At 38.0% G+C, this 27231-nt stretch overlaps 1 protein-coding gene across 3 annotated transcripts; it reads left to right on the top strand.

Moving 5' to 3' along the window:
- The first annotated feature begins 1379 nt into the window (after positions 1-1379).
- On the top strand, positions 1380-25832 carry LOC131106384 (dual specificity calcium/calmodulin-dependent 3',5'-cyclic nucleotide phosphodiesterase 1B-like). Of its 3 annotated transcripts, none has more exons than XM_058055372.2 (14): positions 1380-1470; positions 12796-12909; positions 13921-14103; positions 14465-14531; positions 14613-14729; positions 16068-16208; positions 16298-16398; positions 18505-18630; positions 20174-20275; positions 20350-20470; positions 21846-21927; positions 22001-22118; positions 23132-23268; positions 25546-25832. In XM_058055372.2, the coding sequence occupies exons 1-14, from the start codon at positions 1391-1393 to the stop codon at positions 25635-25637; spliced, it is 1581 nt and encodes a 526-aa protein (XP_057911355.2). In that variant the 5' UTR covers positions 1380-1390; the 3' UTR covers positions 25638-25832. The 3 variants fall into 3 exon arrangements, with proteins under 3 accessions (XP_057911355.2, XP_057911359.2, XP_057911356.2); XM_058055376.2 differs by having other exon boundaries at positions 22001-22105; XM_058055373.2 differs by lacking the exon at positions 1380-1470 and adding an exon at positions 8747-9028.
- Positions 25833-27231: the final 1399 nt, after the last annotated feature.

Genomic DNA, 27231 nt, shown 5'->3' on the forward strand with positions numbered 1-27231 from the left:
TAAATGTTCCAACTGTAGTGCCCAATTACACCAGAAATATACCACCAATATTTCAAAGAGTGCTCTGTTACAGGAAAACACAATGCTAATGTAAAAGACGGGAACATCTGCAATACTTACTGGAATTAAACCCATCCTGTTTTTGACATATGCCTGTTTTATGTTATCATTATTAGTTTTTTCCATCATGACTGGTGAGGCTGTGCCTCACAGGCATACCCTTACTGCACATCACTGTTACATCACTGTTGTATTATGAAAGAGTTTTTGCACATCTTATACAAAAGAAACCATGATACCTTTATTATAAACAATATATATATATATATATATATATATATATATATGACATGACAAGCTACGAAACAAATTGTGGGCATTTTTCAACTCCTTCTTAAATATCTTAGATTTAAAGAGACTGTTTTCAAAGGCTTTATGATTAAAAACAATTAATTAAAATGCTTTTATTATATTTCCTTTTATGTTGTATTTTTTATTGTATTGTAAAAAAAAATTATGTTAAAGGAACGTCATCAAAATACTTGGATTTTTTGTTGTTATTTTTTTTGTTTTATTATTTGAGACTGCAGAACTTTTGTTTAGCCTATTTTTCATTTCTCAGTCTTCCATACCAACAGTAAAATTCAGTAATGTAGTAAAATTCTATCAAAAGTTATTTGTATTTATTTTGATAATTAAATGAAATATTTTTTACAGTAATTTTTATGACAGAAATGCACAATAAGTAGGTAAAGAATAGATTTTGGGGATAATAAAATCACTATACTTTTAAAAAAATTAATTTAGTAAATTAAAACCATACTATTTTTAGTGTGTCATCTTCAATTTAGAATTTTGATTTTGATAAATATACAGTAGTACATTTGAAACCTACCAAATTTGATACCGTGCATATCCATGACCTTTCAAATATATTTACCTAACATATAAAAATGTTATTAATGCTTACAATACAATTGAAGGAGTAGCCTGGTGGGGTTATAATTGCATCTTGCATGCAAGCGGACTATTATTGCATCTCCTTTGTGGTTCCTGTCCCAAGACACTCTGCCCATGTAATGGTGGAAACTCTGGTCCCGATATAAAGACTCTCTGCTGATTGTGTTGGTGACGCCGAGCCTCTCCTGCTGACTAGTTGTGGACCTTTGAGGAGTACATACACACGCATGCACACACCAACACACACACACTGCATGCATACACAGAGGAAAAGGCACAGACTATGTTTTAGAGTAAACACAAAGCAACAGTACAGGCTAACAAAGCAGGTCAACGCACCTATACCACATCCTGGATTTATAGTAACGCTATAAGGCTTGTGTTTATTTGCTTTCTAACACACACATGCGTGCATTGAGGGACAGAGGTCATGACACACGCTGACAAGCTTCACAGGGAACCGCTGGATAGACACTTGATTGTTGCGACGTGGAGGAGCACACCACACCGGTAACGTAGAAAACCAACTACATCATTTTTGTAACGCAGCCAGTTGATCAGTGCTGAGTGACATGACCTAGTTCCTGTAGTGCTACATAGAAGCTGCATTGTTTATTGCATTAATGATGTCTATCCACTCTATTTCTATAATACTGGTAACACTGTTCATTTGTAGTAAACTTATGCTAACTAAGGTAATAGCTTTCTCATATGAGCTAAAGGCTATATGGTCAAGCTAAGGTGCTAACTATATAACCCAATTACAATAAACTCCTGATCAAAATTTTAAGAAAATTTCCACTGAGTAGTGGTATCCAGTGCGCAGACCACACAGCCAGGGGACCCAGGTTCGATTCCCCCCTCTCTGTGTGGAGTTTGCATGTTCTCCCCGTGCAAGCGTGGGTTTTCTCCGGGTACTCCGGTTTCCTCCCACATTCCAAAAACATGCTAGGTTAATTGGTGACTCCAAATTGTCCATAGGTATGAATGTGAGTGTGAATGGTTGTTTGTCTATATGTGCCCTGTGATTGGCTGGCCACCAGTCCAGGGTGTACCCCACCTCTCGCCCGAAGACAGCTGGGATAGGCTCTTGTTAGGATATGGTAATGGTTTTATTTCATTTGAACATGCATCAGATTACAATTGAATGCATCACATAATCAGTTCACAGTTCCACATGTCCAAAAGGAGTAGGAAGAAGCAAAGCTTATTAAATCCTACCCCTCCATCTGGTACTTCAGTAACTGTTACATTTATTCACTTCCTGCTTTCCAAATTTTACTTTACTTTACTTTACTTTACTTTACTTTACTTTACTTTACTTTACTTTACTTTACTTTACTTTACTTTACTTTACTTTACTTTACTTTACTTTACTTTACTTTACTTTACTTTACTTTACTTTACTTTACTTTACTTTACTTTACTTTACTTTACTTTACTTTACTTTACTTTACTTTGTGGTAAAAAATGGATGAATGAATGAATGTTACAAGGACTTTGCCAGACAAAACAAAGTGGGAAAAAGTGGTAATATTACAGAACTAAGTGAATCAAGAATAAAGTCGTAATGGAAATAGTAGTAATATTACCAGATTAAAGTCATATTACACTACAAAAAAATCATAATCGTCGAGGGGAAAAAAGTAGTGATATTACTGGAAATAGTAATAATATTACTACAATAAAGATGTTGTAGTTTTACCAGGTAAAAACTCACATTATCCTAGCATAAACCTGTACAAGGAATAAAAATGGTAATGTTACCATATTTTTTTGCCTTTTTGTTCCCTTACAGTCCTGAAAATGAACCAAACCGTGACCTTAAAACTGAGGTATGTGCCAAAGTGTGATTACGACGTACTGCGACATCCATAACTATGACCATTTTTTCTTCTCCAGACCCGTGAAGCTCCCTATGGGTTTGGCGTTTTATCAATTGATATTTTCTGTACACGAACCAGACACTTTGAGCATTGCTAAAAACCACTGGGTGAAAGCTATTTTGGATTCCAGAATTGTAAAAACAAAAAAGACCACCCTTCATGCCCCCTCAGCACCCTCGGCCTCTTGGAAGTTCAGTTCCCATGTGGAGGCTTGTAACATTTCGAAGAGATTTATGGCGCTGCAGAATCAAATTTCTCCCTCTGAGATTAGAGGGTGAGCATCCATCATCCTCATCATCCTCACGGGGGAGACTAAAAGATAAGTAGTATGACAAGTAAACTAAGAGATAAAACAAAAAACGATCTAAAAAGGAGCAACCTTCTGTGGCATTTTAAGAATTAACCCGCTGTCAGAAAGGTTTGTTTGTCCAGCCATCTCTAAACAGGACTACACAAAAACCAGACAGTTCTTAAATCCAAACTTGGTTCAGGGTTGAAATATTGGACCAAGTAGCAAGCCAATAAAGACTGAAGCTAATTTATTTACGATCTGTAACATAAGAGCATTTTTAGGGGGATTAGGACGGTACCCTGATGGCCAGATGGCTTGTTTCAAACACTGGTTTGTTTGACGACTCCATCAGGGAGAGGGCCAACAGCAGCTGTATGGAAAAGGGCAGGTAATCTTCAGAAAGGACTTGGGGTGGGGGGGTGGACAAACACACGTCACATCCATTAGGGACCAATAAGACTTGACAAGAAGCCAGTGTCTCTTGTTGGAGTCAGTCGGGAGAAGAGTCATAAAATCTTATGCAGTTGTTAGGGTTGGGTTAGGGTTAATGTTAGAGTATTAAAGTTTGGGGTTAAGGTTTGGTCAGGGTCTAGGGTTAGGATTGGGGGTTAAATTTAGTGTGGGGTGGTTCGGGAAATGGTAAAGTTAGAGTTTGTGTCAAAGGTTAAGGTTACAATAAAGTTAGAATAACGTTTAAACTAGGGCTAAGGAAATTTGGATTAGAGGGTCACAGGTTTAGGATTAAATGCTAAAGTATTAAAGTTGTGCTTACAGATTTGGGGTTAAGGTTTGGTCAGGGTCTAAGGTTAGGATTGGGGGTTAAATTTAGTGTGGGGTTGTTCGGGAAATGGTAGTTAGAGTTTGTGTCAAAAGTTAAGGTTACAAAAAAGTTAGAATAACGTTTCTACTAGGTCTAAGGAAATTTGGATTAGAGGGTCAAAGGTTTAGGATTAAATGGCTAAAGTATTAAAGTTGTGCTTACAGATTTGGGGTTAAGGTTTGGTCAGTGTCTAGGGTTAGGATTGGGGGTTAAATTTAGTGTGGGGTGGTTCGGGAAATGGTAAAGTTAGAGTTTGTGTCAAAGGTTAAGGTTACAATAAAGTTAGAATAACGTTTAAACTAGGGCTAAGGAAATTTGGATTAGAGGGTCACAGGTTTAGGATTAAATGCTAAAGTATTAAAGTTGTGCTTACAGATTTAGGGTTAAGGTTTGGTCAGGGTCTAGGGTTAGGATTGGGGGTTAAATTTAGTGTGGGGTGGTTCGGGAAATGGTAGAGTTAGAGTTTGTGTCAAAGGTTAAGGTTACAATAAAGTTAGAATAACGTTTAAACTAGGGCTAAGGAAATTTGGATTAGAGGGTCACAGGTTTAGGATTAAATGCTAAAGTATTAAAGTTGTGCTTACAGATTTGGGGTTAAGGTTTGGTCAGGGTCTAGGGTTAGGATTGGGGGTTAAATTTAGTGTAGGGTTGTTCGGGAAATGGTAGTTAGAGTTTGTGTCAAAAGTTAAGGTTACAAAAAAGTTAGAATAACGTTTCTACTAGGTCTAAGGAAATTTGGATTAGAGGGTCAAAGGTTTAGGATTAAATGGCTAAAGTATTAAAGTTGTGCTTACAGATTTGGGGTTAAGGTTTGGTCAGTGTCTAGGGTTAGGATTGGGGGTTAAATTTAGTGTGGGGGTGGTTCGAGAAATGGTAAGGTTTGTGTCAAAAGTTAAGGTTACAATAAAGGTAAAATAGCGTTTCTACTAGGTCTAAGGAAATTTGGATTTGAGGGTCAAAGGTTTTGGTTAATTGGCTAAGGTTAGTGATTGGGTTTAGGATTACAGATTCAGATTAGATTTAGGGTTAGGACTATGGTAAGGTGAAGGTATGGCATGGTTTGGGAGAATGTTTAGGTTAGAGTTAGAGGTTATTGTCAATTTAGGTGGATCGGGTGATTAGGGTTACGGTAAACTTAGTGTATGGTTTGGGTTTAGGATTATGGCAAGTTTAGGGTATGATATGGTTAGGGTGAATGTTTAGGTTAGAGTATAGGTTAGGTAAAAAGGGATTGCAGTAAAGTTAGAGTAAAATATGGTTAGTGTTGTTGAATGTTTAGGTTAGTGTAGTTAGTTATGTGTTACGGTCAAAGGGGACCCTTTATGCTCATTTTTCAGTTCTGCGTATTGAGTTGTGGACTCCTATAGAGCAGCTACATACAATAACCCGCTCAGACAAATGTATAGATCTTCCAAAATTGGCACCTATTCCAGCGGTATTTCCTTGGATTTTCAAAATGAATTTCAAATTTCAAAAGCCAACATTTATACCACCCACGGCGCGACTCTGCTGTGATTGGTCACACTCCCAAGTACTTCCCAACTACTGCCAAACTCCACTTTGTAATTTTGTGGGTATAGGAGTTGATAATAAATGAATAAAGCCTTTGCTAGCTACTTGACAAGTTATCTACTCTTCGCTCATGAGCTACTAGTTGGAGACCCCTAATTTACCGTGTATGAACTCAAAGAGTGGTCACGTAGTTTACTGACTGCAGGCATAGTGTGCCCGACATTAATGCCCCTTTGGCTTTTGCAACAGTTTGGCAGATATTTCTCATTCCACAAAAACAGTCCCATGTGAAATATTTTTCCCTTTCTGGGAATCACCAACTTCAACCACTTCTGCCTGAGCTTGCCTGGTAGAAAGATTTCCTGAAAGAGCAGTCCTCAAGCGTATCTTGTCTAGAGCACATGCCCATATAAGGAAGCTCGAGTCACTGTGATGTCACAAACAGCCAGTTTTATAAAAAACTCTCTGAAACCGAGGATTCAGAGTCATCCCAAACTTCTTTCAAAACCTAATTTTCTGAAACTCTGGCATTGTTTAACACAAGAATACAACATTCTAACAATGTATAGGTCAGAAAAGTGAAACATGCATAATATGTCTCCTTTAAATGAGATGGATTCGATGGACAGGGTTTCAGGTAATGGTCCGCTTTGGGTAAGGGAGTTAGAGGTTGAGATTTAGGGGTTAGGGTTAAAATTTGGTTGATTTGGTGATTACTAAGAGTATGGTTCAGTTTAAGGATTATGATTACAGTTAGGGGTTAAATTTATTTAAATGTATGCTCCTGATCACTGGATTAAGATTACATTTTATAAATCACAGATAGGAATTTGGCAGAATTGCATGAAAGATGCAGTTCAGATAAGGCTGCTCCTACGGCAATACACACTCATACTTCTTGGAGTTTGCCATCTAGTTTGAACTCCTGGATTAGTTTTAACTTGACCAAGATGCCCTTGTGAGATGACAAACCAAGGAGGGAAATAAATATGCAAAGTAGAACATCAAAAGTGGGTAGCCTGAATAAGAATGTTCTCAGATGACTCCATTATAGTTTCATCTTTACTTTGACAAAACCTATCAGAGGACATCTCTTGTAAAACCCAACGTACAGTAGAATTCTTCTGAGTGTCTTTATTCTTCCTTCTTGGACATCACCGGTTGCTTTTTGAGAAAACAAAACCAGCCTTGATGTGACTTCTGTTCATTTTAGCGATATATTGTAGAATGTCAAAGAGCATGGGAGCATGAGAGTCAGACTGACCCAGTGAGCCAAAGTGGTACCAGCACAGAGGGGGAGGTGATGGACTTAAGCAAGGGGGCTTTCCCCTGGTCACATTGCACTTCAGCACTCCACTAACTCCTTAAAAGACGAGACATGGATAGAAAATATAGAACTGTAAAAAAAAAAAAAAAAAAAACAAGAGACAGAAAGGGAGGACTTTAACAACCTTAGCTGATCTTATCGATTTGCTGAAATGAAACACTTTCTTTCCTCATCGTCTAAAAATGGCTGTCTGCTCTTGACTGAACTTGAATTACTCACTTAGAAATGAATGTCTGCCAGTCATTTGGCAATGTCGCACCTTTATACAAATGTTTCACTTATAAATGATGAAGGATTTCATGACCTCACCACTCTGCGATGACGTGTGTTTCTCTTTAAGTTCCACCTTCCTACCTTTTCTTACTGAAAGTAATTGTTTGTCTTTTCAGCCACATGTCTTTATGGTTAGACATTACAGTAGATGCTATTTATGCTATTAATATTCAAATAATATATTAAAATATATTAATATAATTATAACAAATATATTAAAATTCAGTGGAGTTTGCCTTCTTCCTGTTGTTTTTGTTTTTTTGCATATTTGTCACACCACGAGTTCAATCCCACCCTCGGCCATCTCTGTGTGGAGTTTGCATGTTCTCCCTATGCATGCGTGGGTTTTCTCCGGGTACTCCGGTTTCCTCCCACATTCCAAAAACATGCTAGGTTAATTGGCCACTCCAAATTGTCCATAGGTATGAATGTGAGTGTGAATGGTTGTTTGTCTATATGTGCCCTGTGATTGGCTGGCGACCAGTCCAGGGTGTACCTTCGCCTCTCGCCCGAAGACAGCTGGGGTAGGCTCCAGCACCACCTGCGACCCTCATGAGGATAAGCGGTAGAATATTAAAGAATGAGTTACGACTATAACAAGTTATTTTTAACAGGACTATAAAATACCCATATACATATGCATATATATATACCCATATACATATGCATATATATATATATATATATATATATATATATATATATATATATATACGTATATATATATGTCCTCTTCATGATGCATTTTTTGATTGATGTGACTGCCAGAGTGACCTATAGTCCGCAGCTATGGTGCATTCAAGGACTGCTGATCAAAGTGTGAAATCTCTGACTAAAGCATATTAACGTTGTAGCATAAAGACATAATTTTGGGCTTTTTAACAGTGGTACATGCATGCTGTACATTTTACCTGTATAATCACATATTTATAAATTGTTACCAATTTATGTTCATTTAGTTGTGTTTTCTGTGGGGGGGAAAACTGATTTTTAAAAACTATTCTTTTGACTAAAAATGCCAAGTTTGCGATTTTGTGACATTTTTTTTAGTCCAGATGTAATATAATGAGAATTATATATATATATATATATATATATATATATATATATATATATATATATATATATATATATATATATATATATATACACACACACACACCTATTTTAGCTCATTTCAGCTACAGTGGACTTTTATTTGATGAATGAGTATCTAGCTGGAAAGGTGATATTACATTTCAATAATAATAAAAATCTAGAGCAGCCATTTGTTTCAATTATGAGACAAAAGGACTTCATGGGAGTTTGCAGCAGCTTGAGAAAAATAAAGAAAAAAATACTTTTAAATCAACTTTATTTGAGCTGGTGTTAAAAAAGGATTACATAACCCCTCCCCAATGACCCCACCCTCTTAAGATTCTGCCTCTATGGCGCTGTTGTGGGTGCCGTTGGAGGACAAGCTTTGTTTACGAGTGGGGGTGACTCTGGTGGGTTTCAGTGAAAGGCTGTCTCTGTGGCCCTGATTTGTGGCTGCGCTGGAAAAATTCTCATTTGGGATTTAAGTACACACTGCTTGAAAGGCTCGCAGTCAACACTTCATCAGTGAGGTCAACTCACTCACACTTGTGCACACACACACACACTGACAAAGATGCTCAAAGCACATACATTTACACACACACACATGCACGCACACAGTGTGACACGATCCAGGCCAATCAGAATGAAGTAGAGTAGGTCCCCCCAAAAGTGGGTGGGATGAGTTGAAACACAAGTTCTCTCTCAGGACACACACGTTTGCCTCAGTGCTTTTTTTGTGCTCTAGAATATTCCTTGTTTTTTAGTACAGTTTTTGCCTTTTGGGGGGAAATTCTGGGGTCCATCAGGGCACAGCTTGAATGCGGGATGGCTGAACTGCTGCGAATCCGTAAAAAACGTCTCCAAATGCCCATCAACAGGTAAGAGCTTTGGTGCTGTGCATCTGGAGGACAACAGCGTGTAGACATCACACCAGGACTTTGTCATGAATCTCTCCTGAATTTAGGAGAACTTGTGGTTTGGATTCTACTGAACACACTTTGAGCAAACCTGCAAACCTCAAGCAGGGTTTGATGGCATGTCATGTGTTGACCACTCTGCCTATACTTAGCAGCAACACTTGCCGGTCCAAGTTCTTACAGGAACACTTGACTGGCTTACTCGTGCTTCTTCTGGTGGGAAGGAAATAGACTCTGCTTTTGGTTTGCTGTGTTTGCATCAGCTGGTCAAAGTCCAAACTTTGATCGTGGTGTACGTGGCCTTACTTTTGCTGTGGCAGACCCAAACAAATAAACACACAGAAGACAAAAGCTGACCACTTTTTGGGTTAAATATGAATATGAATTTGTTGAATGGGTACAGCTTGAAGTCATTCAAGAAAGTCACAAAAGGCTGGAATAAACTTTGTTAAGCGATGTTACTTTTGATAAAGACTGGGGCCAAAAATAAAAATGATTTCATTATTTTTTTAGATAGATATTTCATCGAAATTACTTTTTTTAGCCACCTTTACAAACAGTGCAGCACAAAAAAATATGATATTGTTATATTAATAATTAAATAAAATATTGATATAATAATAATAATAACAATAATAATAACAATAATAACAACAATAATAATAGCAACAATAATAATAAATAAAATGATGAGTAGTCATATAAGCAAATAATATTTTTTTTAAAAAATGGCTGTATCATGGATCTGTACATTCACCCTCATTCTCCCTAGGTCTGTAACAATTACGTATTTATACAAATATATTATATATTTATATAAATTATATAATACAAATAAAATGTACAGCATATATGTACCAATGTTAAAATAAAGACCAAGATTTTTCGTCTTTATCCTTTACTGATAAATATTTTTCATCACTAAGTCTTCACATTGACACAAAAACTGTATGACTTATCAATAATATACTATACTATACAATACTACTACTAATACTACTACTAATAATTACTAAGGTAAGAAATATTAATACAATATCTGGAGTTAAAATAGATTTTTATTTGATGTCAAGTATTAGCTAGAAATAACAAAATAATCCTTCTAGAACATTAGCATGTGTTAAAGTACACAATGTCAAAAAACACTTTGATAAATATATTTTAATATTTTATATAAAAGATTAATTCAACAAGAAAAAGAAATCCTGATGACATCAAATTTCACCTTAATTTGAGTGAAAATGTGCTTATCAGTTTTTAATTATTGCGTCTATATTTAAAAAAATGCTCGGCCTCTGCTGAAATCATTTGACACTTTGTCACATTGACACTGAATTACAACAATTCTGCAAAGATGAGTTGGCAAAAATTCCTCCACATCGCTGTAAGAAACTCATTGCAAGTTATCACAAATGCTTGATTGCGGTTGTTGCTGCTGAGGGCAGCCCCGCCAGTTATTGGGTTTAGTGGACAATCAATTTTTCCACATGGGGCCATGTAGGTTTAGACTTGTTTTCTTCCTTAATAATAAGTAATAATAAGTTTAATAACAATTAGTTTAATTTAAAAAAAAATGCATTTTTTGTTGAGTTGTGCAATGATCTGATTTAAGTGTGGGAAAGAAAGGGGGGCTGAAACATTTTCACACCACTTATGTTCTCAATTTTGTGCTACAGTATTTATGTTTTTCATGATTATCTGGACTGGACCGACTGAAATCATGTTTTACATGACCAAATATAGTTCCTGGCCTCTTAAATGTTTTGCAAAAGTACAGGAAATAGGTCACATGCTAAGACTTGTATGCATGTAGTAAGACATAGCGACACTCCATTGTGTACTTACAACAGCGTCTTTGCCAGAAGGAAGATTCGTCATTGACGTCTATAAACAAAAGTCCACAAGTGCTCTTGACGAGTCATTTCCTGGAAAAGCGCTGTCAGAAGTCTCTCCTGCTGCCAAAAGAAGAGTTATCTGCACAGTCAAAGTGAGTGGTGACATTCAGACGCTTGCTATTTTTATGGCTTGACAGCTTTCTAAAAGGCAGCAGCAACCGTGATAAACGCTAAAGAAAAAAAAAAAAGCTGCAAGCGATGGACCGCATCCCTGGCAATGGCACGGCTTGGCAACACTTCAACGCCAGTATCGCAACTGGCAAGTCAACTGCTTTACAAATGGAATGAGAGGATAAATCCACTTTATGTAAACAGAGGATGAGGTTTCTCATGGAGAATCCAACAACCTGCTGAAGCTTTTTGGAGATGTATATCCATGAGATGAATGTTCCTTATGTGGCGTGTGCTTGCAATTAGTTGTGATTGATGATGCCCTTATTTGGGCAGTCCGAGCAGCAACATCAATTCTCAGATCAGGAGAGAAGGAGGTCGACTTTGAAAATTCACAGCAAGTGTGCCTTACATAAGAGCCAAACCATGGGAAGTTGTGCTGTCATGGAAAGATTGGCAGCCATGATGCCCCTTTTGCCGCAGGCATTTTTTTTTAGGATGAAAATATCTTCCAAATCAACATCGGCGACGACCTCATTTGCCCTAGAAATCAATTTGCTCACAAGTGATTTCACTTTGCACATTTTTTCCTTTCCGTGTTTTCCTTGCTATTGTCTGACCAGGTACCATTAAGGCTGGATTTACTCTACATCAGGGGTCTCAAACTCAATTTACTTGGGGGACACTGGAGCTAGGGTCTGGGTGAGACTGGGCCGCATCAGGTTTTCCAAAAAAAAATGCTTTTATTAAAAACAGAAAAATGAATAAACTTTGCTTTGGTTCCGATTTTCTACAATAAAAGCTCTGATAAAACATTCCACTGTTCTCAAATATCTTAATTTTTATTTTTCTGCACAAAATAACATGAAAAATAAATAAACAAATCAAGAATAAAGAAAATCAATCAATCAGTAATACATAAATATAATAATAATAATAAAATGGCAAATAATAAAAACTTAAGAAACCACATATAGTTGGTGGGTAGACAAATTATTTTTTCAGATTAAAATGAACAAAGCATTATTAGAGCCCTGTAGACATGACAAAACACGACTATAGTCACATTTCTACTTTTTTTATTTACAACATATTGCGCAACTGCAGGGTCTTGAGACACATGCTAACTCGCAAACTAGAGAGCTAGCGACCTAAACGGTAGCCTTCAAGTTATTTCCTTTAAACTTAAATAGCCAAAAACGTACCACTTCCACACAGATAGGGAGGATAACTATTAACAGTTATTTAACCTTTAACATGAACATTAGTCAAACATAATAATTTTTTCTGGGTACATGATACCATACAGCATCCATATCAAACTTGCGCCGGCCGCACTAACATTAAACTTTCATATCAAGGCGGGGGCCTCAAACTAGTGTCTTGCAGGCCACATTTGGCCCACGGGCCACGTGTTTGAGACCCCTGCTCTACATGGTTTAAGTGACACAATGACACATTGTTTGGCCTCCATGTGGCCCGATTCAGATCTGAATAGGATATCTGCCATGACTTCAGTGTCAACCGGCAAATCAATGACATATAAAGTACACACACTTGTAGTCAATCAACATCCCCACAGTAAATCATATCCCATACAGCATCATTACATAGGATCTCAATGTGCTGCATTAGATGTGCACAGACCATTAAATAAGGACAATTTTTCAACCCATTTTGTTTGTGTTTGATCACAAATGAATCATTTTCAATGTTTTTCAGGCTGAGGAACATCTTGAAGCAGCTGGAAGAGAAAGACGTCGACTTTGAGGAAATCAGAAGGAATCTGGATGTTACAGCGTCGTTACTGGAGGCTGTTTATCTCGACGGAACAAGGTAGGATGGCATAACTATTATTTATTGGAAGTATTCCTATTGTTTTCATTAACATCTATATTGACATTATTGTTATTATTGGCATTATTATTCTGTTTTGTATTATTCCCCGCCTCTCCGCCCATGACAGCTGGGATAGGCTCCAGTATATCTGTGACCCTAGTGAGGATAAGCGTAATAGAAAATGGTTAAATGTATATATATATTTATATATATATATATATATATATATTATAATTATATTAATTAGAATTAACAATATGTAACAGAAATACATAATACATATTGTATATCATATTAACTATCTGTATCCGTAACTGTACTTGGAGTGGGCAGTGCATGAACCGGAAGCGTGTGTATTTGAACCGGCAACGGCCATCAGTACACACCCACGACGCTAGTTTGGATAAGTGGCATAGAAAATGGATGGATGGGATGGATAATATATATTTGTTTTCAGAGTTTATGAATATTGATATCAATGTATTATTATTCATTTAATTGATGGGCACCTATTATGCTCATTTTTCGGCCCTTTGTATTGAGTTGTGGACTCCTATAGAGCAGCTACACACAATAACCAGCATACAACACTTTCTAGTTCTTCCAGAATCTGCACCTATTCAGCTGTATTTCCTTGGATTTCATGCTTCCCGCAAAAAACAGTCTGTTTTAATTTATTCCCACTCCCATGTGCTGAAAAGGATTTCTGGTTTGTGCTGCTATCTGCGAGCCCAACTTTACAGGAGTTGATAAATGGTGTAGGAGTTGATAGTAAATGTAAATTTATCTAAAATGTCCGCATTCAAGATATTGCCTCATGTGTTGGAACCCGAATGCGATCCGGTAGTAGAGACTGGACAGTCCGAAGTTTCTTTTTGTATTTTATATTGGTGTTTTTTTATCTTCTGCACAGCGACCTTGGGTGTCCTGAAAGGCGCTTTGAAATAAAATGTATTATTATTATTATTATTATTAAAAATCTTTTGTATGTGTGTGTCTGTGTGCTAGGCAGTGCTTAGAGTCTGAAGACGACCTCCAGCAGCTTCAGTCGGACGGTGTGCCTGCAGAGGTCACCGATTGGCTTGCATCGACGTTTACTCAGAGGGTACGACGTCCCGGACGGCGTACGGATGAGAAGCCCAAGTTCCGCAGCATTGTGCACGCTGTGCAGGCTGGGATATTTGTGGAGAGGTATGACACAATTTCTTTCGTTCGTCTTTCTTTATCAAGTCGTGATTTATTATTTTTATTCCAGCTAATCACGGCGTCGGTGTACGGTTGTAAAACAGAATAGACTAAGCAGTAGTTAGCAATGCTATGAAGATTGTAAATGTGTAGCATTCCACGTTGAGATGAGACACAACCGCAGAGGACATAGTCAGCAGCAGTGGACAGTTAAACATCGGCCCCCTTTTCTCATGAAAACATCCTTCCCAATGTGTATGGGGACTTCGAGGATTTATATAAACACCTCCTGAGATGAGCACGCTGCACAGTCTCAGCATGTGAACTGTAGGTGAACTTAACATAAACACTACATTACATTATCCAGAATGTTCAAGAGGGCCTACACGGCCGCAATGCCCAACCAACCTGCAGCCGTCGTAAACTGTCTGAGGGTAAGCCAACAATGAATCTCACTTTGTGTTTGAGCAAGAATTGTGCATAATGACGTCGTCTTTACTTCTCCATCTCCAAAGGATGTTGACCGATGGAGTTTTGATGTGTTTGCCCTGAATGCAGCCAGCTCTGATCATGCCCTGCAAACGCTCTTCTTTGAGCTCATCACCAGATATGAGCTCAACAGCCGCTTCAAGGTCTGACACCTTCACGACATGCAATCCTTCGGAAGAGTCTTTGGAACTTTGTCTAGGTCAAGACTGTGAGGATTTGGGTCAAGAACAAATTAAAACTAAGAATTTGAAGCAGTCCAGACCAAGTTAAAACAATGACTTTGAGGCGTTTGAGACCAAGTTAAGACCACAACTTTCACCCTGGAATTTGTGAAGTTCAAACTACAATTTGAAGGCGTGAGGAGACATTAGCCATGTATACATGGACCCAAATATTCCAATTGCATTCGGGTTTTTTGCTCAAACGGAAAGAATCTAACCTTTGTATACACCTCATTCCGAAAGAAAAGTGCCAATCCAAATTAATATATAATCAGATATCCTTATATCGAATATTCCTTTCCCGAATCCGATTGAGGTATCTTGTACCCGCTAAAACGGAAAGTTGTCAGACTGCGTTCTTCTTTGTCATGTTTTTCTTCTTCTGCTGTTTATTGGCGGTTGGCAAGCAGCTTTCGTGTGCATTAGCGCCATCTGTGGAACAGAATCTAAACCCTTCTATACGCCATTCACAAGTCCAGTTTTATTAAAAAAGAAAATACATATCTATATAAAACATGTGCCAAGCTTAATTATAAAATATTAGCAAGATTGAACTTTATCTTTTCCTGTTCCCAGGTGCGTTCTTTCAGCGAATGCTGAGATATGACGTAACACGCAGCTCCAGATGTTCTTTGATTTAAAAAAATGGAGGCGAGCAATCGGCACTGTACTGCTGTAGAAAGTTCGTTTTTGATTCAAACTAAATTTCAAGACTGAACGAACGAATAACTGTCAATACGGAGTTATTCCAACAAGTGAAAGATAAACTTGAGGAAGTCGGTATCACGTGATGTTGGTGTTTACGTTTTACTGCGCATGCCCCATTGACTATTCTGGTTGATTATAGCGGCGCATGTAGACAAGAGATTGGAATATTCCTTTCCATGTATACCATGTTTTCGGTCATAAAGGTCATTTGGAAAGATTCTATTCGGAATGAGAAAAACTCCTCATGTAAACGTGGCTAATGAGAAGTTGAATAGCAAGATTTGATGAAATGCGTTTTTTCACTTTAAAGACTTCAGGCAAAGTCAACTTTAAAACTTGTATTGGAGGAAAAAATGTGAGTAGTTTAGACTAAGACTTAGAGACGTAGAGACCAAGTCAAGCCCAAGACTTTGAAGGAGTTGAGTGCAGTTTAAGATACAAATATTTGACAGACTTTAGACTTTGATGAACGAAGAACAAGACTTTGACACTAAGTTAAGACTTGAGATTTGATGTAGTCCACAAAGGGCTGACATGATTGATTTGGTATAGATCCCCATCTCCAGTCTGACACAGTTCCTGTCGGCGGTGGAGAGAGGATACTGCAAACACAACAACCCTTACCACAACCACGTACACGCCGCCGATGTCACCCAGACGCTGCACTGCCTACTGCTGCGCTCTGGACTTGTGGTACAGTAGACCCAATCGTGACAATTTCATGGTTAATGATCCAAAATAATCCTAGACTGATGTGTGTTGTGTTTGCTGTGTCTACCAAGCATTGGCTGACAGAGTTGGAGGTCATGGCTGCACTTTTTGCTGCAACGATCCACGACTACGAGCACACAGGGACCACAAACAACTTTCACATCCACACAAAGTAAGATGCTTTTTTCCGCTCAATGAAGCAGCTGTATATACATAATGTACATAAATAGGTCCTTTAGTGCTGTAACTGTAGTTTTTAGATGCCATTAATCCATCCACACACTGTAGGAGTCTCTTGGCTCACAGTAGCATTGTGTGCTTTACTTTGGAACACAGTACAAGGATCACTGTCCAAAATGAAAACACCGTGTTTGTCTACCTTGACTGCATTTGACTTGAAGTTGACATCAAGCCAAGACCGAGACATTTAGTCGTTAGGGAGTCAGAACAAGGTCAAGACCAGGTGAAGACTAAGACTTTGAAGGACTTTAAATAAATAAATAAATAAATAAAGCAATGTAGTGTTTTTCTCGTCATGCAAACTGTATAATCCTCACAACAGGCTTGCTACACCTCAACCTGGTGTGTGTGTGTGCACCACGGTGGAAGCCTACCTTGGCTTATAGCGGGAACACAGCATGGACATACTAATTTGTTAACACGCCTCCTTGTGAAATTTGTCAACCAGGGATGTCCACAGTGTGACCCGTGGACCCATTTTTATGGGTCTGTGAACGGCACATTCAAGAAACAAAAATAAAACAAAGTTGTAGAAGAGTTGATACTAAAAACTAAGAAGTTTTAGAGATCACACACATACACAGTACACATATAGATGAATAATAAACAATAACTATAGCAATTTCTCATTAATCCATGTTAATTTCATATCATATAACAATTTTAAGCAACAGCCATTTGTGGTTAAACCACACCCACTTACGGGTTATGTCCGACAATTTCCTGGCAAACCATGCCCACTTCCGTTTTATACCCCGCCCATTCTAAAAAATTCATTCATTTTCTACCACTTTTCCTCACGAGGGACGCGGGGGTGCTGGAGCCTATCCCAACTGTCTTCGGGCAAAAGGCGGGGTACACCCTGGACTGGTGGCCAGCCAATCACAGGGCACATATAGACAAACAACCATTCACACTCACATTCATACCTATGGACAATTTGGAGTCACCAATTAACCTAGCATGTTTTTGGAATGTGGGAGGAAACCGGAGTACCCGGAGAAAACCCACGCATGCACGGGGAGAACATGCAAACTCCACACAGAGATGGCCGAGGGTGGAATTGAACCCTGGTCTCCTAGCTGTGAGGTCTGCACGCTAACCCATTCTGAAACAGATAGAGATAATTTAGATGCGTGATACACATACACATACAGATTATTGGTGTACTCATTCATCCCGAGGTGAGACCAATCAAAAGTGAAGGAGTTGAGAACAATTGAAGACTTTGAAGAAATTGAGACCAACTCAAGACTGACAATTTGGGAAATTGAGACCAGGTTAAGCCCAAGACTATAACAAGCTGAGATTACATTTAGACCAGGGGTAGGCAACCTTTACTATCAAAAGAGCCATTTTACCCCCTCCCTCACTAAAGAAAAATAGACTGGAGCCGCAAAACATAATTTAAAAACATCTTATAAATCTATCTCAATAAAAATATCTTATAAAATTAGAAAGTTTTAATCTTTTTTTAACAAGTTTTAACAGCAGAATACAATAAATAGAAGTGCAGTGTGCATGTGTGATGGATGCCAACTCATAGGGTAATGATAGTATCATCTTGGTTAAATCTCAATACCCGACGCCTGAACTAATGTGCAGCGAATTGCGAGTCTCCAAAGATTTTGACTGACTGCCAGATTTGGAGGGAATTTTGGGGTATCAAAGTAGTTCAGAGGAAAAAAAGCCGAGTTGATCAAGTATAGGGCCTCACAGAAAGTCAGAATTTTTTCAAAACTCACTACAAAGATACGTATTTTCCAGATTCGGGTGTTAAATACTTAATACTTGAGCATTGCATTGCGAAGGGAGCCACAACAAAGAGGCTGAAGAGCCACATGCGGCTCTGGAGCCGTGGGTTGCTGACCCCTGGTTTAGACCAATATTTGGATTACACACATTTGGAATATCTATAGCCTATTGTGTTACAGATATTATGCCTTGTTTGTCTACAATGCTTGGTAAATATTCCACCAGTTTAGAGTCCGACTTGTCCTTCTACCTGCAACTTTCATCTTCTTCTTCACTCCGTCAGGTCCGAGTTTGCTCTGATTTACAATGACAGGGCGGTCCAGGAAAGTCATCACCTGAGCGCAGCGTTCCGACTCCTGCAGGATGAGCAAATGAACATCTTCATTCATTTGACTCGAGAGGAATGGATGTAAGATGTTACATTTTAACATACACACTGTAGGAGACAGGTTTTTTGTTGCACGGGTGTTTTAAAAATAAAATAAAATAAAATAAAATAAAATAAAATAAAATAAAATAAAATAAAATAAAATAAAATAAAATAAAATAAAATAAAATAAAATAAAATAAAATCACAAGGATCACACACGCTGTAAAAAAGTTGCATAATAAACAATACACATAGCGACTTCTGATCAATCCATGTCAATTTCAGACTTACAACAATGTACTGCTTTAAGCCCCGCCCATTTCCAGGTAAACCACACCCACCTCTGGTTTGTACCCTGCCCACTCCAAATACGGATACAGGTACAGATAATTTAGATGGTTGAACAGATACAGATATAGATAACGGTATACTCGCTCATCCCTAGTTTATATTTCTTTTGAGTATGTATGATGTTTTTCTTCAAAACAATATGCTTTTATTCTTGTAATAGTACGGATTATTTCCCAATATAGAACACAAATATAACTTTTTTCTTGTATTATATTATTGTGACATAATATGTAGTATGATAAAATATAACTTTATTCTTGTTTTGTTTGTTTCTTTTGGCTTTTTCCCGATTACGGAGTCGCCAGAGCGGATCTTTTCAATCCGCATACTCATTTTTGATTTTTTTTCCGGATGTAATATTACATTATTAGAATATGATCATACTACAATTAAAGTTATATATTACTATGTTACTATAATATCATACAACAACAATAAAGTTCTATTTTTTAAGAAATAAATTGTAATATTATGACAATAAAAGTATGTTCTTTAAAAAAAGGTCATTTACAGTGGTGTGAAATATGTAATTGTCCCCCCGATAAAACATAACTGTGGTGTATCACACCTGAGTTCAAGCAGAAAAGGTTATAAAGCAATTTATAAAGCTTTGGGACTCCAGCAATCCACAGTGAGAGCTATTATCCACAAATGGCAAACACATGGAACAGTGGTGAACCTTCCCAGAAACCAAAATTTACCCCAAGAATACAGCGGCGACTCATCCAGGAGGCCACAAAAGACCCCACAACAACATCAAAGAACTGCAGGCCTCACTTGCCTCAATTAAGGCCAGTGTTCATGACTCCACCATAGGAAAGACACTGGGCAAGAACGGCCAGCTTGGCAGAGTTCCAGAACGAAAACCACTGCTGAACAAAAATAACAATAATGCTGCAATTTGCCAGAAATTAATGCTGCATTTCAGAAAAAGAACATAATAACCCAACCAGTTGTTAGGTTTAGAGGGCTTTTTCACACATGGGCATGTCGGTCATTTTCTTGATGAAATTAAAGTACATTTCATGAATGTGACTTTTTAAATGCCCTTTAATGCAATCAAATAGCAAAATCTACTTAAAAAGGATAGTGATGCATGATATAATAAATTGAATGAATACCATTCTGATAATGTCAATCAAAACTCAGCATTAGCTTTATAAAGTTCATTTGTTTTGCTCTACTTTGTTACTATAAATAGTAATCAGTGTGCATGTGTGATTGTGTATAGGGAGTTACGCTCACTCGTCATCGAGATGGTGTTGTCCACAGACATGTCATCTCACCTCCTCCAAGTCAAAGCGATGAAATCCTGCCTACAACAACAGGAACGGTAATTCATCTTCAAGCTTCTACTTCTCTATTTCATACGCATAAAATGTTTTGATTTTGATTTTATTCCAACAGAATTGAGAAGTCCAAAGCACTGTCTCTGTTACTTCACACAGCTGACATCAGCCATCCATCTAAACCTTGGACGCTGCACTCCCGATGGACCAAAGCCCTGATGGAGGAGTTTTTTAGACAGGTAGGAACCAGGAGCCAGAAAGCTTCAAGTGCTTTGTGAATGGGTCACATCCATCAAAAGGGAAGCTGTCCAGATGGATAGAGCGTATCAAACACACCCCAAAGTCTGATGTTCCATTTATCATTTACACTGCAAGCTCTCTTGAGTAGAGGAAGAATTGGAGAGGCGACAGCCAGTCACAGTTGTCACTGTGCAGGAGGGGGGGTGCAGGTCACAGGGGGGCAACATTAAACTGTTAGTTTGAGGCCTCCGGAGTGAGATGTCTTTTCTTTAAAAATCTCTTTTTAATTTTTGTACTATTATTATTATTAGGTATTTTTTTTGATAAAATACAAAAAAGGGCTGCACGGTGGTCGAGTGGTTAGCGCACAGGCCTCACAGCTAGGAGACCAGGGTCCAATTCCACCCTCGGCCATCTCTGTGTGGAGTTTGCATGTTCTCCCTGTGCATTCTCCGGGTACTCCGGTTTCCTCCCACATTCCAAAAACATGCTAGGTTAATTGGCGACTCCAAATTGTCCATAGGTATGAATGTGAGTGTGAATGGTTGTTTGTCTATATGTGCCCTGTGATTGGCTGGCGACCAATCCAGGGTGTACCCCGCTTCTCGCCCGAAGACAGCTGGGATAGGCTCCAGCATCCCCGCGACCCTCATGAGAAAAAAGCGGTAGAAAATGAATGAATTAATGAATTAATGAATGAAAATACAAAAAAGGGCTGCACGGTGGTCGAGTGGTTAGCGCGCAGACCTCACAGCTCTGAGACCAGGGATCAATTCCACCCTCGGCCATCTCTGTGTGGAGTTTGCATGTTCTCCCTGTGCATGCGTGGGTTTTCTCCGGGTACTCCGGTTTCCTCCCACATTCCAAAAACATGCTAGGTTAATTGGCGACTCCAAATTGTCCATAGGTATGAATGTGAGTGTGAATGGTTGTTTGTCTATATGTGCCCTGTGATTGGCTGGCGACCAGTCCAGGGCCTCTCGCCCGAAGACAGCTGGGATAGGCTCCAGCAGCTCCTGCGACCCTCGTGAGGAAAAAGCGCTAGAAAATGAATGAATGAATGAAAATACAAGAAAAAATATTCTTGGAATATTTCAACTTTTTTCAAATAATATTGTAACTATTGGAATAGTTATTAATAATTCCTCTATTCCTCTTAAAATGCCATTCTTTTCCTGTGAGTGAGTACTTTAAGTAGGAGGTCTTGTGTTCTTTGGCAGCTTGGCTTTTTGTCTTCACAAACAAAACAAGCCTCTTAGGAGTTTTTATGTTCCAGTTAAAACCCACTTATTCCTTTCTACCTGTGAGGTAATTACTTTGAAGCACCCTGAATGGGATGGCTTTTAAGATATCTCTTCTTTCTCCCACGGGGAGGGTGATAGAGAGGCGGAACTGGGCCTACCCTTCTCTCCTCTGTGTGATCGAAAAAGCACCCTGGTGGCCGAATCTCAGATCGGTACGTTGTACAATATATATATTTTTTAATTCAACGCATTTGTTGCACATTAAGATCAGTTTTCTTCCTGCAGGTTTCATAGACTTCATCGTATACCCGACCTTCTCTTTATTGACCGACATGGCTGAGAAGATAGTGGTTCCTTTGGTGGAGGAGAACCCTGGTCCACTGGACCCCTGTAATAGACACAGGTCGAACACACACACACACACACACACAAAACTGATAGCAGATAATTCTCCAATAATTTATTAGTTCCTAAATAAACAATGAAATAAAAAATTGTGAAATGATAATAATAACAATATCGTGCATCCGGGAAGTACTCTTGACTTTTCCTACTTTTCCTGCCTTATTCCAAGATGCAATACATTTCCATTGTTCCCTCAAAAAAATTAATTTTCATGCAAAACCCCATCATGACAACATGAAAGTTAATTTTTCTTTATGTTTTGGAATGTATTTTAAAGTATATTTGAATAAGGGAATATAATGGAAATAGTTCATATAGTTTATATAAATTATATTTTTTAGTAAAGTTTGAATTATTATTTTATTTTTTTTAAGTGTCTTAATATTTTGACGGTATTCTTGTAAATTACAGCTGTTTTTTCCATTTTTGCTGTTTTTTAAAAATTTTCCAACTTATTATTGTAAAGCTTAGTGTAATATTGTAATTTTATTCCCATAATATTTAGACTTTATTCCCATACATTTTTTCTTCAATGGAATTTTCCCAAACTTTGGTCTGTGGTTTCTGTTTTGTTATTTACTCCTTTTGCAACATTAGCTCACTTGAATTGTTGTTACATTTTTTTGGACGGGAGTCATCAAGGGTCGTTTGGCCTCTTGATTCCAGATGTTTTACATGTGCCTTACTGGCTGCCATAGTAACGTGTTAACTAAGTATTGCGAGATGTCATCTAGCCGCATGATCCAAGATGACAGTATATGGTTCCAACAGATGAGGAGTCAGAAGCTGTCTACATTAGCATGAATTCAGATGAAAAATATCCACCTTCCGAGAACTCATCATCTTCATATTGAACCACTCATATCTCTTTTATTTGAAACAATGAAGAGACTGAGATGTTAAGTCACACTTTGCCATATTGAAGTTGACGAGAAAGACTTTCTCTGATGGTTGCCTGGTTACAACGTCCAGAAATAACATGGTGATATGCTGTACTACGTGTGCCCATAGTAATCTGTGGAAGGAGAGCTCCAGGGGGCTGCAGTGGAGTCTGGCCCACATCACAGCCGAGCTGGTCAGCTTCCGTTCCACGTGGACGCGACACACCGATGACAACAAGCTCAAATGGAAAGACAGCGGGTCTAACGGTCAGTCCCATTTTATTGTTTGTTATTTCTATGACCTTTACAAAGGCTGTCACCGAACCGAAATGCAAAACAGAAAAATGCAGCAAAGCCACCAAAGTTCCCTTCTCAAATAATGAGCTAATTACTTTATTCCACCATACAACCTGTTTTAGGTCCTGTTTTAAGTCACAAGTTTATTTCTTTATTCTTGTATTACCACAACTTTACAAGAATAGCATAGCATAGCATAGCATAGCATAGCATAGCATAGCATAGCATAGCATAGCATAGCATAGCATAGCATAGCATAGCATAGCATAGCATAGCATAGCCTGTTTTAGGTCCTCTTTTAAGTCACAAGTTTACTTGTCACAAGTTTACTTGATTCTTGTATTACCACAACTTTACAAGAATAGCATAGCATAGCATAGCATAACATAGCATAGCATAGCATAGCCTGTTTAGGTCCTGTTTTAAGTCACAAGTTTACTTGTTACAAGTTTACTTGATTCTTGTATTACCACAACTTTACAAAACGGCAGAAAAGTAACTTTACTCCTGTAACATTATAGCATAGCATAGCATAGCATAGCATAGCATAGCATAGCATAGTCTAACCTAGCCTAGCATAACATCCCCAAACCCGCTCCAAAAATACTTTATTCTTATAATTTGCCAAATGTTTGCTTTTTAATATTAAAACGTATTTCTCCCGAAAATTTGACTATATTCTCATAACACAATTTACTATTGTTGTTTTTTTCTTGTAATATTAAAATAATTAAGATAATTAAGACTTTTGGTTTGTCAAAACAATGACTTATATTGTGAATTTTGTCCTAAAAAAACACATTAGTGTAATATAAATATAACTATTCTTGTAAATATAACTATTACTCATTATTATTACTATAAATAATATTAAAAATATCTTTTGTACTATGGATTTTTTATTTTTGCAACCAATATTTGTTATCCCCAAGAAATACTAAATTGTTGGGTTGCCACTTTTTAATATATTTCTTGTATCATGCCTGGCTTTACACTCAACACACCTCACTAACACACTAAACTCGCTTGGCAGTATACCCCCAAGCTTGGTTTGAAGGCTGGAGGAGGGATGCAGAACCCTTACAAAACTTTATTTGATCAACATCAATTGTCCACTTGGCACATGAAAGTCAAAAGGCGAGAGGTACCAAAAATAACTAAAGCTGCTACACCTGGACTGAGCGAAGCCACAAGACCAAAAAGGGGAGCCAAAAGGAGAGTAATGGTGTCATATACAAGCCAAACATTCTGGATGACAAGAGAGGACAGAACCCTGCTGAGGGACAGGAACACAACCTTCAGGTCTGGTGACGCAGACCTGCAGAGTCCTGCCGGGGCAAACCTGACAGGTTAATCCATAACCACAGTCCTTCAGTCCTTCACCTTCACATCCCCCTGACCCACCTTGAACGTAGGTACAGGTACTATGCCAGGCTTCTGTTCATTGCATCCCGAACAGGCTGGTAACAAAACTTAACAACCTCTCACTGCCATATTTAGCCTGCCTTTGGAATGAGGTCTTCTTCAGTCATTGCACACAGAGAGTGAAAGTGGGGCCACACCTCTTTTCAGCACTCGGCCACAAACCGTCTCCCCTCAGGGAGGTGTGCTAAGTCCTTTGCTGTTCAAGAATGCAGATGATACAGCAGTGGTTGATCTCATCATATTATCACATACTACAGTATTAATTGGTCCTGTACCCTAGAAAGCGCCCATGAATGATACAGGAAAAGGCCGAAATGATACTGTGTCAAAGCCCAGGGCAGTGATACTGATAAAATATAGAGTTTAACCATGTCCAGTATCAGCCCCCGTAGCTGTCCACTCTGGTATCGTGCCCGTGAAACAACCAATCAGAGAACAGCACACGAGCGTGAACACACAGCGTTTGTTTTGCTGCCGTCTGTGCTCTGTCAACATGTCAGCGGTTGACACTCCCGGCGAAAGACAAATAGGGAAAACAGCAAACAGAATATTAGAAATGGAACGTTTTATCACCATTAATGAGGAGGACACTCTTGAAATGATCGAAAAAACTAAAAATGCAAATACAAGTCGTAAAACCAAGGGCGACTGCAACTGCAAGAACAAACAAAGACTGGTAGAAAGTATTCCCCCACCTGAGTTAGACAAATACGTGTCTATGTTTATTTTATCAATCAGAAAAGAAAATCCCTAAAAGTGTAATTATCCAGTGAATGAGCAGTGAAAATGATATTTTTTCAATATTTTTTTAATATCCTGCAGGATTCTCTGAAGTGACAAAAGAGCAAAGAAAGGTGCAAGAGGAGCCCATGATCAAATCCAAGCAGGACACCAGGAAAGACACCCAACACTAGAGAGCACTTCTTTTTCTAATGTTCTTAATGACGTATCTATTAAATATAAGAGTCACTGTCTGTAACAAAGTCACATTGCTGTTATACTGTCCTTATGTCTCATTTTAGTGTCGTAGGATAAACTAATTACAATGTGTACATGCTGGCCATGTTATGCAGACTAGACCGTGTTATTAAATTAATTTACCAGACAAACTCTTGTGAGAAGTTCATTTTGTGGTTGAAAAACATATCATATGCCCCTCGGGAAAAGTTTTCCAAGAGATAGGATCAACACTGTCCCAGATGGTCTTGAGCATGCTTCATGCCCAGGCTTCTGTCACGTCTTGGCATAGCGGCGTTGAGATGCGACCCCAGGATACGCGAGATGAGACCCGATGTGTAGCAACAAGAAACCAGCAATTGAGCAAACAAATGACAATGCTCCAACATAGTAGGATGCCACAAGCTGAACTCAATAATCAACACAAAATCAGGAAAAAAAAAATGCATTGTGGGGAGTTGAGTGTCTAGTCTGAGTCCTGATTGTTTGTTTGCAAGTTTTTCACATACAAAACAAAAAGTTGGACTTCTGGACTGTAGAAGTTAAGTGGCTAAACAATGGAATATTGTATATTAATCTTCAGTTTGAAAGAGGAAGACTGCAACGGAACAACTGCAGCAATATAGGTTTTAACAAGGATACAAAAGCACTACAAAAACAGCTCCAATACGAAAAGGCACAGTTACAGGATTGAAATACATGACTAATAATTTATTTTCTCCAACCTGTAAGTTGATCAGTAAAATTCAAAGGAAGATTAAAACATTTTTGATAGTGATTAAACAAGAAATGTGAGAAAATGTTATTTTCCGTCTGAGAAAAGTGTATGGTGAGTGGTTATACAGCCTTAAAACATATATGATAATTGTTTAAAAATAAAGTTGGTGGATTTCACAAAAATAAATAAATAAAAATAAATAAATTAATAAATATAAATATAAATATAAATATAAATATAAATATAAATATAAATATAAATATAAATATAAATATAAATATAAATATAAATATAAATATAAATATGGCAAATTCTGATTAATCTATGTCACTTTCAGACTTAAAATAATGTACCAATTTAAGCCCACCCAATTCTGGTTAAACCCTACCCACTTTTGGTTTATGCCCCGCCCATTTTGAACTGAACTGAGGCAAGTGAGGCCTGCACTTCTTTCGATGTTGGTGTGGGGTCTTTTGTGACTTCTTGGATGAGTCGTCGCTGTGCTCTTGGGGTAATTTTTTTGTTTGGCGAGCCACTCCTGTGAAGGTTCACCACTGTTCCATGTTTTAGCCATTTGTGGATAATTGCCCTCACTGTGGTTTGCTAGAGTCCCAAAGCTTTAGAAACCAGTCTTTTCCAAACTGATAGATCTCAAATAAGTTATATTTTAACAGCGGCGGCAATCATTTTTTCCACACAGGGCCATGTAGATTATATTTAGATTATATATAGATTTTATATATTTTGTTGCTGTATAGATTATAGCAAAATAGTGTGAAAAAGCCCTAAAAGTTAACCGGAAGTATTCACATAACATACTTAACACTTGCTGC

Source organism: Doryrhamphus excisus, linkage group LG18 (genome assembly GCF_037039965.1).
Source record: "Doryrhamphus excisus strain RoL-2023G ecotype Guam linkage group LG18, RoL_Dexc_Guam_v1.1, whole genome shotgun sequence".
NCBI classification, from domain to species: Eukaryota; Metazoa; Chordata; class Actinopteri; order Syngnathiformes; family Syngnathidae; genus Doryrhamphus; species Doryrhamphus excisus.

What these genes read in the sequence shown, in the direction of transcription:
- LOC131106384 (XM_058055372.2), top strand. Translation starts at nt 1,391, where the DNA reads ATGACACACGCTGACAAGCTTCACAGGGAACCGCTGGATAGACACTTG. An exon ending in TGCCTACAACAACAGGAACG is followed by an intron (nt 20,276 to 20,349) that starts GTAATTCATCTT and finishes TTATTCCAACAG; the next exon opens with AATTGAGAAGTCCAAAGCAC. An exon ending in GACCCCTGTAATAGACACAG is followed by an intron (nt 22,119 to 23,131) that starts GTCGAACACACA and finishes GTGTGCCCATAG; the next exon opens with TAATCTGTGGAAGGAGAGCT.